Below are 17416 nucleotides of genomic sequence, written 5' to 3'. Positions count from 1 at the left end.
TGCCTTAAGCATGGCAGAGTAGTGGAGACCTCTAGGACAGAGGTCTCTGCAGCGGAAGATATCCGACGCCTCCCCCCCCCCCTATGTATGAGGGGGGAATCTTGGTATGGCCCCCTTCCTCCTTTCAGCGCTGCCTGACGAAAACCAAGATGGCCGCCAGCGTCTTCACTATCCGATAACCGGCGCTCTATGCCTGTAATGGCAGCACCGGTTATCGGGGAGGCTAGAGGAGTGCAGCGGTCCCTGGGACCGCTTGTCACTCCTCAATCAGGCACCCATCTCCTTTTCCTCCAGTCCGTCAGTGAGAGCCGCTGGCTCTCAGCTGACAGGGGAATGCCTGCGCTGCCCTGCTGTGTGTTCTTTATAGTATAACACACTCCAGCGCTGCCACCTGTGAAAAAATAGAAACAATAAAAGAAAAAAAAGAAAATTTCTTAAATTTACACTAGTACTAAAAAACACTGCCCAACTCCAGGGCACCTAAAAAAAAACTGAACAGGAAGAGGCGGGGGGATTGTAGAGGGGAGGGGTCTGTCAGCAGTACTAAAGTTTAACTAGTTAGGTGCCAACTCCCAAGCTCCCCTCCACCACCCATGGTAAGCAGTGTCCCCCAGACCGGATGAAAGAGAAATTTGGTAATTTTGTTGCAAGAAAAGGAACTGATCCCTATGTTAATACAGACGGGCCATTGACATATGCATATTATATTTTCACATATCCCATTAAAAATAAATTGTTCCTACCTGTTGTGTTGAATGCCGCTGACCTATGTCTGGGACTAGGTGGAAGTTGGTACAGCATTGTTAATTGAGCCCTGCATGTACATGGCCGGTGCAAGCTATACACTACAAGTGTTTGCCCAGTAATAAAATGTCAGAGTTCCCCCATGTAATAAAATAATGTTCCCCCATTTCATGACTGCTCCCCAATAGACTTCCACCCAAGAGAAGTTGTAAGGAGGTATACGAGGACCCTGCCTACTCAAAGAGAAATATTGCAAATAATCTGCAATTGATCCCCTTTTCATCCACTCCTTCAGATGTGTCAATTGAGAAAGCAGGCGAGTATAGACACACCTTTACTGTAGGGGCAGAGTGCAATACTCACATTTGTTTTAGTAGATTGACTGCATTGCATTTTTACAAAAGCATTGTTTCATTCACTTGTGTTTACTAATGTTTTGGAAGTCATTGGAGGACACTAGGCTTCCTTGTAACAAGTCAAATGCAACAGACATGCCTTTTCAGTCGTACTTAACATCATAAACAAAAATAAATAAAATAACCGCCAGCGGGTATGAGGCCTTACTTTGTATGATCATTCTGTACAGACCAATTTTATTTGTTTTGGAGAAAGACAAGTCATTCATTAAACAGACCCTGACCTCTATGGAATGCATATGTATTCTCCTTATGAACAAGTCCTCCTTTTGTTGCTCTGAAAAGGTTACTATATTAAAATATACTTAAATGGAAAAACACATTTACTAAGAAAAACAACACTTAAAATATTTATTTCATTTTACTGGTGATGGAAGAAAAAAAAACAAAACAGACAGTCTTGATGATATTTGAGTTGGACATCACTTTCCAAATGTGTTTTTTTGAAGACTGACTGTTTTTTATTGAACTTGAGCAGAACATTGTTTATGGATGTGTTTTACACATTGTATTTTATCTTCTGCCAACAAAAGTGTACACTGAATGTGCCAGAGTATGCCCCATGGTTTATGGATGGGCTGCTATGGCTCTTGGATGTGTAATTTTCTGTTCAGGAACAACCCTGTTCTGGATGTCTTCAGTGGAGGAATAAGCTTCTACCCTCCATGTCTTTGTGGTTTTATTGTCTATCGGACGGAACCTCCTCTGTCTGCTCTGCAATTTCTTCCTCATCAACGGGATTCTCAGCATTCACCTCTTCGCTGTCTTGTCTGTCAGGAGCACTCTCAGAGTTATCACTCAGAGTCACTTCCTCCTCTTTCTTCTCTCCATCACAAGGCTCATCAGATGTGGTAACCGGCAGTGTGCTCTCATCATTTATTGAACTGGATAAAGCACTAGATGATGGCAAGTCCTCTTTCACACATTCCTGGCCCTCTGGGGCTAGTTCTGTGGCAATGCCACTTTTTGCATTCTCATCATAGTCTTCTGCGAAAGGATTTTGACCCTGGAAGATGATTGATAAAATGAAATACATATCATTGTAATAGTATATGTATATAGGCCCACAATATTCTGTGACCCTTGGGATAACACATTACATTAATACTGAAGGTAAAGGACCCTGGGTCATGAAATTTGCAATCTAACAGGAACAGACAACCTTGAAATATAATATGCTGGTATCTAGAACTGTTTTAATCCCCAACATTGTGGGAATAAGAACTGGCCCTTGAGAGCATAAGATAACTCTAGATGTGGTATGTTTTACTTACAGGTGCTGCACTTCACATATAGCTCCTCTGTATTCAAAATAAGCTCCCTATATATGGTGTGCCTTCAAATTTTGGAAATCAATACTTGAAATCAATCAAAACTGTTAGCTTTCCTCTTAAAACACTTCTTGTCATTCTGCTGGCAACCACATGAAAATTGAAAAGTATTTGGGCATTGATCTGACCAGAGCCTGTAATCAACTAGACTTGGACAATTTTTTATCTTTGCTGTAGACAATAAAAAGAACAAAAAAAAACAAAAAAAAAAAGGACCTATTCAAATAGGATAAACTATAGATCTGGTGGATCAGATGCATCACTGCTGTAAAAAGAGGATGTACCTATTCTAGACACTCCCTCTCAGAGTTCCCCCAGTAGTCTTGAAAAATTTGCAGGGTATAACCAAGTTTGGCGTTCCCGACCTTCAAATACTATGCGGCTAAACATATCTCGCCATGTGTCCTGTGGCATATTGCACCTTCCCTTGGAACATGGGTTGACATAGAGGTGGACTAACTAGGCTTATTTTCTACTTCCACATTACTGTGGCTCAATGCTAAGGACAGGTGAACTTCCCACCCCCACTAACCTTTTCACTGCCCGTTATAAAAGAGCACTTACATTTTATTCTTCAATTTTTCCAAAATGACTCCGCTCTGGACATATTGGGTCTAGACCAAAATACCAAAATACCTTTTGCCAGTTGGATTCAATGTAACTTAAATTCCTAATGGACATAGCCCAGCTCTGAACTTGCCTCAACTTCAACAAAATCCAGCCATGGTTCCACCTACCCACTGCCTGTTTTTCCCCTATACATGCAACAGCTCCACCTGAATACAACAATAAGCTCATATCAAACTATTTTGTTGTTGTCACAGCTAGAATCACTCTGCTTCTGTAGATTTGCATCAAAAAGGCATTAATATCAATTATTTATTGCTTACGGATTGTCCTCAACAGGCCTAACACAGACCCACATGAGATTAGATGGGACACTCCAAAGAATAGTCAACTATCAGAGAAAATGTTACCAAAATCTGAAATGTGAATGGAAAAATCTTACTAAATCCTTTTTTAGAGGATATCCTATATCTACCAGTCTATGCCTGCAGTCATGCTGGCACCATATCCTACACATGGTGGGAATGTCCTAATTACCCAATTATGAAAAGAAATTCACGTTCTTATTACATTAGAGAGCTAAAACTTTACACATGCCCACAAGCTTAATGAACGTATATTAAACGCGTCTAAATAGAAATTGGCTGCAAACTGTAAAACCGCTGCCTCTCTCATCTAAATCACTAACATTATCCATGATCCTCATAGGAAGCTCAGCACTACATGGGCACATGGATTGAATTTCAGGATCTTTAGATCTGCAAAAAATGGATCCTGCTACTATCTAATAGATCTACTATGTATATTCTGTACCCCCAAACCTTTCTTTTATTATCCTCTTTGAAAAACCAAAAACATACATTTAAAAAGAAATTTAAAAAAAAATGTAGCATTTGAATTCAAATGACCACAAGTGTATTTAAACAACTACATCTATATCAGATTGTAACCTATAAGAATGTCATGCAATGCCCTTTATATGACTCTTCAGTGGTTATCTTTCTATTCTGAATACATCTATAGCATTGTGTAGCTTAATTGAATTAGAAAATGCTAGATGGACATTGCAAGGGGTAAAATGCTTTTAAGGCTTTGCTCAAACATTACCTCTTGGTAAAAACAAGTACTTAAAGGAGAAGATCTGTTTTGCAAATATAACCCCCTGACATTTCTAAAGTTGTCCCACACAGTACGATCCTGGTATTAATCCGAGTCCCATTTGGCAGTTGGATCGGATTTGGCCCCTCTGCCGGATCTCTTCCAGCATCACTGGAGCCACGTTGGGGTGAGCGACATCGGTTGTCTGCAGTCATCTTCTGAGCTTATTTACCACCATCCCCGAGAATGATCCTGACAGAATATCATCGGTACAGGGAAAACTGAAAGGTAAGTGCTAGATACACACTGCTAAAGAGAGTACCTGCCAAATGACTACAAATTGGAGTAGGGTTAGATATGCAAAATTGACCCTAATGGTCAATGTTATACATAGAATTATAAAAAAAAAATGGGAATGGACCCTTACGAACAGTATTCATCACCACTATAGCAGCTTTCTGGGATCTGCTTTTGCACAGTCAAAACAAACAGACAATCACCTTTATATAACTTTCTAGTTTCTGGCTGATAAATTTGTTATTCAAAATACTTCTTGCCACGGCCAGTGCAGTCTTCTTAGAGTTCTCCATCATGCTCTAGAGTGGAAAGAGAAAACATAGCGAGTGAGGAAGATATAGGGTGGGTAAGGAGCTTCTATGTGGTACAAGTAAAACTTCCTGCCATCCATCATCTGAGAACCTCCCACATGGCTACTCTCCCCCTCCACTGAGCAACAGTCTTCTCTCAACCTCTAATGCTAGCCATTGGGCAGCTGGCCTGAAAATGACCACAATTCCCCATAATAATCAAACTCAATCTGCTCATTATCAGGCATTTTGGATAAATGAATACAGATCACCATCAGTCTGTGTTTGCAGTAATCTTAATACTATGATAACAGGAGCCATTCACACCTGAAGTATCCAGCTCTACATGTGGCCAAACATGTTATGTTATTGGTCCCATTGCTTGTGCCAAAACTGGCAGGATTGGCCATGTGTGGGCAGCTTAGCACAGATGTACCGTCAATGGCACTCTGATAAAGATTCTGTTTCCAAACATGGAACCATGGCTTCCAGTAGCACAAGTGCCCCCAATACAGGAAGAATCCCGCATTCTACACAGTACTCACCCTGCGGTTCTGGTTGTGTAGGGGGGTTTTGACATGTCGCTGTAAGGCAGTAAAGTTCATGGGGATGAACATGTCACAAGCAGCACAATGAGCTGCTTCCACTTTCTTCACAAAATGCTCCATTCCTAAGTCTACAAGAGATAAAAACATAAGGCCTTAGCTTTTTCATAATAAAGCCTCCTCTCTTTCACCCTATAAGTGTGTGTGTGGGCTAAATCTTGCATGATACCAGCACGAGATTGAATAGCTATGACACCTATCGAAACAAGCGATGCCTTTCTATTAAGACTCCGCCTCCCTTCTTCGAAATTCCTCTTTGGGCCTCTGAAAACCTGTGATCGTTAAACCCAAAATCACACAGTACACTTGACCCTCTTGAATCTGTTTTTGAGGGTTTGAACCCCAACTCCTGAGACTTTGTCATACACTTTCAGTGAATTTTACCCAGAAATCAGCTTCAAGACAAAAACGCATAACTCCTCCGTTGCCCAATTAACGCATGGAATTTTAATCACCATATAATGCAAAACCCCAGGAGATTTCTTGCTTCATCATGAAGACCGCAATTTCGATGTTTTTGTGAAGTATTTTGTTACCCAGCACACAGATAGGAAGTCAAAAAGGAAACAGACCACACCCCCTCCTGCGGATTGGTTTGTCACCATTGCCTGCAACAGGTACCTACACAAACATTTTACAGTCATGGAAAGTTGCCATGAAACACAATTACATCAGGGAAAATTTTACATGCACCAATCGACACAATGACTAATCCATCAACAACGAGTTAGTCTAAGAAACTATATATTGCATGCAAATAGGATATGTACCGCTCTGCATATGGGAGGAAATACACTGAGAGGAGTCTGCCTCCACATCAGCAGTATGCATGTGCCTGGAATCATTGGAAAAAAATAAATGAAATAAAATGGCAGGATTCAGATAAGCCTATTTATTGGCATTATTTCAGCTGATTGTTGCAACTTAATATACTACACTATATGCGCTCTCTTCTATATTACATTAAGTCCTATTTGGTGGCTGAGGACCCTTTCAAGAGAAGCTGCGGACATATCTTTATTATTATTGTTTAAGAACTAACAGGTTTTGTTTGTAAGAGAGATAGCTCTCAGTCATACCCTGGGTGACGTCCTGATCCCGGTAAATTTGCTGGATTGTCATGCTGAGGTCTTTCGTGGTTTTACGCCGTTCCTCTGTTTTCTTACTCTTGTCTAACACGTACTCCTGGTGACAAGGTCGATATTAAAGGGCTGTTTAGAACACGCTGATATGTCAATGCAGGAGGTGCACCTGCAGGAAGTCAGCTGTCTGCTATATAAATGCAGGAGGTGCACCTGCAGGAAGTCAGCTGTCTGCTATATAAATGCAGGAGGTGCACCTGCAGGAAGTCAGCTGTCTGCTATATAAATGCAGGAGGTGTACCTGCAGGAAGTCAGCTGTCTGCTATATAAATGCAGGAGGTGCACCTGCAGGAAGTCAGCTGTCTGCTATATAAATGCAGGAGGTGTACCTGCAGGAAGTCAGCTGTCTGTTATATAAATGCAGGAGGTGTACCTGCAGGAAGTCAGCTGTCTGTTATATAAATGCAGGAGGTGTACCTGCAGGAAGTCAGCTGTCTGTTATATAAATGCAGGAGGTGTACCTGCAGGAAGTCAGCTGTCTGCTATATAAATGCAGGAGGTGCACCTGCAGGAAGTCAGCTGTCTGTGATATAAATGCAGGAGGTGTACCTGCAGGAAGTCAGCTGATTGTTTGGGGAGTTTTCCCCCCACGTAGTCAAAATGCTCCTTATGGAAATCACTCTGTAGGTGACTGGACATCTCCTCATCATAGAAAGTACGGAACTTGCACAGAGAACAGACAAACTGGATTCTGGAAGACAAACAACGGTCAGCGATATTATTTTATAGAAAAGCCCTCTCTGCTTTGTTGAAGGACCCAGGTCACACACCTGTCAACCATTCTCTCTCGCCCGCGCCTGCTCTGTGTCTCTGGATGTTTTTTGACAGACGATTGTTTCTGTTCTGCAGAATGACAGAATTAATGAACCATAGAGAACATACAGATCCAGGATCCTCTTATGCTAATCCATAAAATGATGTCTATCAGTCCTTAGTTTTCATGTTCTAAGGTCTGATCTAGAGATTACCCTTTTTGTCTTTGCTGGTTTCCTCTCGTTCTTCCTCTTTGTCATCTTTGTCCTGGAAGACAAAATGTTAACTGTTTTAGAAGAGGTCTTCTGTCCATAATCCTACAGGGAGTACAGACAGAAAGATTTTCATAACATTATAACAATATTTTGCACCACAAACACATTTCTGTATTTCCATCCATCATGAGCAGAACTGTCCAATTCTTTCATAAACTAAACCAACATCTTACTCATCCACAGACTTCTACCTCTGCCTATGACCTAAGTAACTTACAGTTTTTATGCTCCTTCCTGCCCCATCAGCATCACCATCTGGAATAAAAGACATTTGGTTTAAGCCTTGTTCCCCTTTAGTGCCACTACTCATGAACATTACTGTAATAGAATGGTATAAATAATGATAAAGGAAACAACAATCCTCTAGTGTACATCAGATTTACTACACAACTGCACAGGGAAACACACGAGAGAAAGGAAAGAAACAACCGCACCAGATCTCATAAAATAAGCTGTAAGCTCCTCTTAATTTATACAAGACATTAGATCAGCATTTTTTGTAGGGAGGTGCTACTACTAAACTTATCAAATACATAGAGGTAGAGAATAGGGTTTACTGGAATTTATTTGCCTTGATAAAGCAAGTTCCAGCAAAACGTGCATTAGCATACTCGCTGAGTGTTTGCGTTCACATTAGATTTAAATTTAAGAGGTATCAATAAAGAGAGGGAATATACTAGATGCAGCCTTACAACACGGCATAGCAACCGCAAGGGAATAGTACAACAACCTATTTCCACATTTCGCTTGAACAAACAAGTAGAGCAGGCCTGTCCAACCTGTGGCCCTCCAGATGTTGCGAAACTACAAGTCCCAGCTCGACCTTCCAGCCATCAACTGGTTGTCTACCAGCAAAGCATGCTGGGGCTTGTAGTTTCACAACACCTGGAGGGCCGCAGGTTGGACAGGCCTGAAGTAGAGGAACTGTATAATCACCTGGTAACGAACATTGTTGGAAACACATCCTAAGTCAGTGATTTGTTAGACTAAGGGTAGGATACTTTCTAAATACTTATACCTTCAATACATATACGATTTATTATAACCACTAAAATAAATTACATTATAGGGAATTAATCTAGAATAAGGCATTTTAGATTGTTATTTGATATAATTGACTGTATCACAGAAAAACTCACACGTTGAATAGGCTAATGAAGGAGGAAACGAGAAATATATTATAAAAACCATAGTCGTTATTTCTCCTTAAAAACCAAGATAAACATCATTATTTACACACACGTGAAACTTGACCATACCATAAGGCTGACTATCTTCACCTCAACTATATATTGATTAGGACTACCATTATAATAAACAATTGGATATTATACTAACACTCAGCTGGCAATTTTTATTCTTTATTGTTTGTATTTTCACTTTTCCCTTAACACACAATTGTATTTTAATATTTTGCTGTTTCTCCATTACTTAGAAAATTTTAGTGAATTAATTACATTTTGATTTCTAATTTAGAGGAAATAATTGCTCCTACATAAGATATATTAATAAACTAGCTGTTGGTGAACTACCCAAACTAAACCCTGTCCTATCTTATGTAAACACGGAAACAAACAGCCCTGTATTCAATAACACAACCACAGTTGACAACAATGGACATTCATTCTCATGTAGAGATGGGGCAACAACAGGGTGGAGGATAATTATTAAATAGTCTATCCATTGTTTTTCAGTGATGAACGTCCTATTCCTTTATGAATTTATTGGCTTTGCACTCCGACATCTCACCTCCGTCTGATTCCGACTCTTCAGACTTGGCACCGTTGTCCTCAGAGTTCTCCCGTAACTTCTTTTCTGGTGGGGCTCCTCCATCTCTCAATCTCTCTAATTTTTTCTTGGCGGTCTGAAAAGAAGATTATATAATAATAAATTATTCCTGATTAAACAGAGTTAAACATGTTGAACGTGGTACGGTACAGTTCACCTTATAATATTAAAGAATAATATTATTCATATTTAAGAATATGAATTACAGGGGCTACATAAATTAATTTTATGAGTGAGGTGGTGTCAACATCAATACACGTAAATAATCATATGTATCGCCCATGCTGGGTTCAAGTTTTTGTCCTTACTCTTTCTTTCCAGTTCTTTTTGTTCCTCTGCTTGAACCCTCCTCCGAAGTAGGAGTTGTCAGTGAATGCCCTCAGTGCCTGGAAACCAGCCATCTCCGGGAAAGTTCCTGGATTGCGGAGTGGCATTGGGCGGCGTGCACCCCTGCCTGCTTCATGGGACCCAAGGTTACTCCTGAAACCGCCCATTGAGCCAGCACCCCACCCCAGCTGCGCAGGGCGAGATGGACTCTGCTCCCTCCGGCTCCCATATCCTCTCTCTTGGTCAGAGTATCCATATCTGGACCGTTCAATCCTTCCATATCCTCTGTCTGGCTCAGAGTATCCATATCTGGACCGATCTGCCCTATCATAGGGACTATAAGTGTTGGAGAAAAATGAGAAAGGACAAAAGGTCAGAAGTTATTCAAGTGATCTCTATTAGAGGTAAAGCAATATTTGGATCACGCCATGTTATGTTACATACATAAATTCTTCAAGAAAGGGAGCAACTGCCTTACAAAAAATATTTATAATCAGAAGTTTATGCCTTATTGAACAATAATTTCCCTAATTGAAAAATATTAAATAATTTATCTTTCTGATGATCAAGTGAATGTTCCCTACTACCCATCTCTACTCAAACTTCATAACAACCGCTGATGGGTTAATAAGGTGTAATACATTTAATTACAGAGGTAGAATAACCTGGGCATTTGGGGCACCATCGTTGGAGGACTGGTCTTTTTGCTCACCCAACCTTCCACCTACTTGCTGCTTGCAGCCATAGCTGTGAAAGAAAAGGAGGAGCCCAAGTAAAAAAAGGCTGTAAGGCGCAGCCACCGGGGCTCCAGCTGAGAGAAGGGGCCACCTTAGGAAAAAGGTTTCCTTGGGGAAATGCAGCTTTAAGAAAGCAGGTGAAGCAGAACTAAGTTCTAAACAGCTCCTACGAGACATGGCACTATAAAAAGTATAGATCTTCCAAACACGAACTGACTGCGGGCAGCTATGTGGCACAGTGGTTAGCAATGGTGCCTCGCAGCTCTGGGCTCATATGCTCGATTCTGACCAGCGTCATATCCGTGTGTAGTTTGTATGTCCTTCACATGTTTGTGTGGATTTCCTCCAGGTGAACCCGGTTTTCTCCCATAATCCAAAGACATAGTGGTAGGGTAATTGGCTTCTGACGAAAGTAACCCTAGGGTGTGTGTCTGTGCAGTAAAGAACATAGACTGTAAGCTTTACTGGGGCAGGGACTGATTTGAATGATTACATATTCTCTGTAAGGCGCTGCTTACTATATAATAGGTGCCATATAAAAAATGGATAATAAATAAATGGAATGTTGCAGACAAGCATCAATCCCCTGTAACAGTCTAGGATTGTATGAATATGTTAATCTCTTCATTCGGTAGATTATGGTTTATTAACAAGCGCACAATATACAGACAACCTGCAGGTCCCGATCACTGGGCCCCTGATAGTTAAGGGAAGGGGCATTACCTGATCATTTATGCTTTAGAGGAGTTATTATTTAAATAACTTATATTACTTATTTTTGCAAATTGAAAGATAGCTAGAAAATAATGATCGGTCAGTCGAGCGCTTTATTTCAGCAGCCTGAATTCAGATCTCTTTTTTTCTCTCTACTGCTCTAGCAAAGCAGCACTAATTTATACTACTTTACTAACAGTCGCCCTCACTATAGTCTGCGACATGAAGACACAGTTTCTATACAGTGTGAAATATGGTCCTTTTACCCATCTCTGGCAGATCCCATGTGTGTTGCTCCATCCCTATGTGGAATCGTGTGCGAAGTCATCCATGATTCTGAAACAAAACCGCATGAGCTAGCCGGGTCTGGACCATAGTCATATGTGTAATCATACGAATCATATCCTTCAAGAGAACAGAAGAAAATAGTTTGTTCAATTAAAGTGTTTTTACGGGTTTTAATAAAGCTATCAACATTAAAATGACTATATTAGGTAAGGCAGCTGTGGCCAAGACGAGAAAGGGGAGAAACACTTAGTAGAGAAGAGGTTTAAAAAAACAATGTAAACACAAACTTATTTTCTGTGAATTATAAACAAAATAATAAAAAAAAAGGGTGGGGGGCAGTGATGGTATTATAAAAGTCATAATTTGCACATATATTTATGCAATACATTTATCTGCTCCGGAAATGGATCAACCTTTATTACCAATAATCTGTACATGTCAGTATTTCACCATTATATTTGGTTGTTAGAGGGAGAGCTCTTTCAACATTAGCTCAAGGCTAATTACTGACTAAATGATCAGAATATTTTTGGTTAAAGCACTCCGATTCACTGATATAGGCGAAATTAAAATATTAAACCTTTATTATATTAATTCTTAATATTTAAGTACAACAGATCCCACCTTCAATTTTCAATTGTATTTTTGGGGGTTAAAAATTATTCTACAAATACAGATGACATTAAAAATAATGAAAAGGGTGTGTTTACTAAGAATTAATTAAACCTACATGCGAGCGCTTAAGACAGGCTGGGAAAGAAAGACTATTTACATTTAATTTATTCCATATATCTTACTTGTCCAATTTAATTAACCCTGGAGTCAGTTGTTATTTATACCCATCACCCAACTGGCTGTAGAGTATATTGCTATATAATAAATGTTACATTTTTTATATATGTCAAATTAATCAAATATTATACTATGCCCTATGCCTTTGCATACTATGGGGCATATTCAATTGTCCGCGGGATTGCCGAAAATCCTGCGGTCCGCGCAGGATTACTGTTATTACGGTAATCCTACGCGGGAAAAACCGTTAATACGGTAATTTACTCGCTGGATTTCAGCTCGCAGCTCCAAATCCAGCGAGAGATTACCGTATTAACGGTATTAGTTTTTCCGCGCTCGAACCCGCGGACAATTGAATACCCCTTTATGAGAATCTGTTTTTGACTACAACCAGACATGAGAATCAAAGCCTGCAAAATACATCATTCTATATTTTTGCTGTTATTATTGCTACAGAAATTATGTAATGTTTTGAGTCACATGGAATATGAGCCCATAGTCCTATTCAACTTCTTTCTGCATAAACTGTACATTCTTGCTATTTTATGCTATTAAGCAAGGGTTGTTATTTTAATAGCATGCAACTTTGTAAATTATTTGACTAGTGTGGCTTTTATGTTCTTTTTTTCATAGTTTATTAACAGCAGCATATATTTAAATTGTTAGATGGTAAGGCATTAACATATTGCTCACTTGCACGCATAAACCAATATCGTAAACATATGTAATTTACATGTGCTCGTCAAAGACAAAGTATTTGCTTTGTAGATAAAAAAGCAATAGTTTATATATGTTGTTTAGAACTGCTGTTAAACACTATGCTTGTCAAGGTTTAACATTGCAGTTGTCTCTAAGGGGCGGAAAAACTATTACCGTTAATACGGTAATAGTTAGCTGGATTTCAGCTCGTGGCTCAGGGAGCTGCGAGCTGTAAACCAGCGAGAAAATTACCGTATTAACGTTTTTTCCACGCACGATTACCGTAATAACGGTAATTGTGCGCGGACCGCGAGATTCTCAGCGTTTCCACCGAGAATTGAATATGCCCCAAAAAAGTGTCAGATTGTTTCCCCTCTTTGAAACATAGTTTCAAATACAATTAGATGTTTGCCAATTCGAAACACAAGGTTAGTTTTGTGAACAAGATACTGGATATTTAGACATCTTGTTAGAAGTTTTGAATACACATTATATTTGGTAAAGTATTCACGCTGTAGAACTTTATGATGTATTTATAATGTGTCCAAACTCTTAATTTTCTAAAAAAAAAAAAAAAAATTAGGTGAAGTTTCAAGTTGGGTACACACTGACCGTTTTGCAAGTTTAAACGCTCCCACAATCACGTTTTATCATACCAAAAAACATTGTATCGTTTAATTTGGGTTTCTAAACTTCCTAAAAATCACAATCAACAACAGAACGATGTTGGACAAATGTTGAAGTGTGTACGCACTCACAATCAGCAGTATAGGCAGATATCTGTACAGTGTACAGAGTCTTGATCTGATCAGTAGATGGTTATGACAGATGAGAAGCACAGATCTGAAGGTAAATCGTGAAGGTGAGTACACATGAATCAGCATAATCATTGGGACTTTCAGTCGTTGTAAAAATCATTAGAGAAATTGCATCTGAAGTACAATGCAATAGTGTGTACCCAGTGTTATACCTTGACAATCGCAGTGTTTAATACTGCAGTATAACAGCAATTATAAACATTTTTTTTGCAAATCAGTTTCTAGAGTAGTTTTAGAAGGGTTTTAGTCTTTTGTGATCTGCTGGGGCTCCTTGTCATGACAGAGGAACGGTCTGGAAAGACATCCATAAAATGGAAGTAGCACATTGTTGAAAATCATATATGGTAAAATAAGCTTTTTTAATTTAGACATTAGCCTTTTTTTTTTTTTTTTAAAGAAGACTGAAATAAATAAGCCACTATTATTTGCATACACCAAGTCGTTCTGAAAAAGCTTTTTTACACTCCGGCGCCATTCCTAAACTTGCTTTCCAATACGGAGGGGTTATTTTTTTTAAACATAGCATTCTGCGTTTTTCAGACGGATAGCCTTGTATTTTGTTATCAGTAAACGTAATTAATTGAGCACTGTGTTGATTCCCGCTGTCAAATTGGTGGCCCAACGGCATTTAACCCTTGAAAAACTGCAGCTACTTATTCAAAATGATATCTGTGCCCACTCTGACACCGGATTGTATGGCCAAAACAGCATTGGCCCGGGCAAAAGACAGATGTTTTATATGTAACTGACCACCCTGTGTTGATTCCCACTGTCAAATTGCTGGCCCAAGGGCATCTAACCCTTGAAAAACTGCAGCTACTTATTCAAAATGATACAATATGATGACTTTACCCGTTTCGCCCCCTGATTTCATGCCCATAACCTTGTTGGGTCAAACGAAATACTAATGCATCTTGTATAAGGGACCCCCTTTAGTGTTAATTTGATGTAAAATCAGTGATCCAAATGGATTTAATCCTTTAAAAATCAGCTTCTCTCAATAAGAAGCTGGAGCTGAATAAGAAGCTAGTTTCAGCCTCCTATTAATTGGAGGTTGTCAGCTTGTAAAGACAGATCAATATATGCATGTTATTCGTTGTTTTGATGTGATCACAATACAATGTAACAGGTACTGAAGAAGCTGGGGAGAGAGCACAGTATATACTACACCTGACTGTACTGTGTATGGTACTAGGGGCTGCATACAATACACAAGGACAGTGCACACAATATATTGTATTTTATAAAGCACCAACATTTTACTAAGCGCTGCACACACACGATGCCATGAAACACCATTTGGTAGAAGTCCCTCAGCCATCTGCTTGGCTGGACCGGCTGTTCGGTAATGGTAACATTACATATTGGTGTGATGTGACGGATGCTCATCAGTAGTATACGTATATAACCCGTTATCTATCCCCGTACCTTCTCCTCCCGGATATCTGTCTCTCCCCAGGTATCGGTCTCCTCGTCTCCCGTCCATTCCGGAGAACCTGCGTCCGTTGTTTCCCCCAGCTTCCACTGCAGCACTGATCCCGCCTCCAGGCCAACGCTATTGGCCGAGAACCCTGCTACTCCGCCTTCTGGAGGGTTCTATTGGTAACCGCTCCTGTCGCAGTTCGCTCGCAGTAACCCCCTCCTTTTCCGGCGTAAACTGCTTTGTTAGTTCCGCCCCCACGTACACGTCTTCCTGTGACCCGGCTGCCAATCATACAAAGCGTCGGTGGTCTGGAAGATCATGTGATCTGGTGACACGTGACCTTTGCCCAGCTGTTCCCCGCACTCTGCTCAAAGCAGAACAGAGCTTCAGGTGGGGATCTGTGTGACAGCTGGTGCATAGGACAAATGTGCTGTAATTAGGGCACAGTCAGATCAGGACTGCCTGGGGCCCTAGGCAACTTACTGGTGTGGGCCCCTTTCACACCCACTTTTGACAACAATAGATAGAAGCCCTTGTTAGGAGCCTAGCTTGCCCTAGTATTTTTAATTAAAAACTAGGACACCCATGTTACTATCATCATCACCATTTATTTATATAGCGCCACTGATTCCGCAGCGCTGTACAGAGAATTCCCTAACATACACACAGACATCAATTTTGATAGCAGCCAATTAACCTACCAGTATGTTTTTGGAGTGTGGGAGGAAACCAGAGCACCTGGAGGAAATCCACGCAAACACGGGGAGAACATACAAACTCCTCACAGATAAGGCCATGGTCAGGAATTGAACTCATGACCCCAGTGCTGTGAGGCAGAAGTGCTAACCACTTAGCCACCGTGCTATACCTTCAAACTTTTAAAGTCATCCAATGCATAGTGCCAGCCTATACAAAGTGCCAGTGTGTGCACAATAGTACATCCAACGCTTGTGAGGCTCTAGGTTTGCAGCACACGTTCGCCAACGCTCTGCTGTGCACTATGGATGGCTCACACCCCCAACTTCCTGCCAGTGGTGAGAAACCACACAAATCTGCACTCTCCTGTCCAATTTGGGACAGGTGGAAAGTATGAGGTGGCTTGAAGTTTACTCAAGTCATAAAATCCCCAACATACTTCCTTCCCTAATAACATGAACTAGGAACCGGCTTTCAACTGTCGAGTTAATACAAGTGCACCGCAAGTCTTGTTTAGGGGAAAAGAAGTGAGTTAAATATAGAAGGAAAAGAAAAGGAGATTGCATCAGAAAAACAGGAAACATGGAAGCCTTCAGTTACCTGTAGTTAACAACATTGTAAAATAACTATATTTTCCAGAGACACCTTGCTGCTGACACTATACATTTCATTGTTATAACTGTCATGGTAGACCTTGAAGAACCCTGAAGAACGCAGGTTTATTGCATTTTATAAGAATACCCTTTTCCATTTAAAATGTGTTTTAATTGATTTATAACACCTTAGGAACTTTCTTTCCTTAAAAAGATACTGTTAATAGGATACCGCAACCTTGCAGTGGTGTATAAAAGTGTTTTTAGATGCCCCGGTATTAGCCTTACAAATTACCTCTGGAGATACATTATAGATGGCTGTCCAGGAAGCTGGTATGGCTTTATCGGAGTGCTCTTGTATCCTATGTGGAATATCAGCTCAGATCAAATGATAAAGTGATTTAATTAGCTTTACTACCCATAAAGAAATGGTTCAGTACGAGGCTACATAGCCTTTTTTAGACACTGTTGAATTGGGAATTCATTTAGCAGGTATTAGAACTACTCGTTTATATGAAAGGTTACATATAGGTCAGTGCCTGCAATTCAGAGACTCTCTGGGCTGAGGTTCTCACCACCAGGATTAGCAACATCAGGGTTAAATTCCACTGTGATATTCCATAATTGCTTAATGTGACTGGATCACTTATAAATAACTTATTGTATACATAAATTTAAATTATTAGAGCAGTGCACTAATTTATATCATTGCAAATTTACTGATTTTTGATATGGTGTATTAGAATTGTACTGATTTCTAGGGTATTGATTTCTGAGACAGTATGTCATGTTTGGGTTTTATAACTTTTCTATAGGAAATCCCAAATAAGCATATGTGTGGAGATGATGTGGTTTTTTGAAGCTTTCTGGAGACAAGTAATCACATGTTAATTAGACCATTTCACATTTCACTTGCTGGTAGACTTCCTATGTGTGTAACAAATGCAAGTGAGCAGATTAATGTGAATTCTGCAAGTTAAATTGTGTTAAAAGCAAGATTAGAGGAAATGTAGTATCTGCATG

At 40.0% G+C, this 17416-nt stretch overlaps 1 protein-coding gene across 1 annotated transcript; it reads right to left on the bottom strand.

Annotated features, from left to right (window-relative positions):
• Window positions 1-1304: 1304 nt before the first annotated feature.
• Window positions 1305-15268, bottom strand: AKAP8L (A-kinase anchoring protein 8 like). The gene is made up of 12 exons (XM_075206965.1): window positions 15110-15268; window positions 11351-11489; window positions 9615-9969; window positions 9268-9382; window positions 7736-7773; window positions 7459-7510; window positions 7261-7333; window positions 7040-7181; window positions 6428-6533; window positions 5289-5419; window positions 4657-4752; window positions 1305-2166 (listed from the first exon to the last, which is right to left on the bottom strand). Exons 1-12 carry the CDS (start codon window positions 15165-15167, stop codon window positions 1840-1842), a joined length of 1632 nt encoding a protein of 543 aa, XP_075063066.1. The 5' UTR covers window positions 15168-15268; the 3' UTR covers window positions 1305-1839.
• Window positions 15269-17416: the final 2148 nt, after the last annotated feature.

The sequence above is a fragment of the Mixophyes fleayi genome, chromosome 4 (assembly GCF_038048845.1).
Source record: "Mixophyes fleayi isolate aMixFle1 chromosome 4, aMixFle1.hap1, whole genome shotgun sequence".
In the NCBI taxonomy this organism is placed as follows: domain Eukaryota; kingdom Metazoa; phylum Chordata; class Amphibia; order Anura; family Limnodynastidae; genus Mixophyes; species Mixophyes fleayi.
The sequence above is the reverse complement of the archived record's forward strand: the minus strand, read 5'-3'. Positions and strand labels throughout refer to the sequence as shown.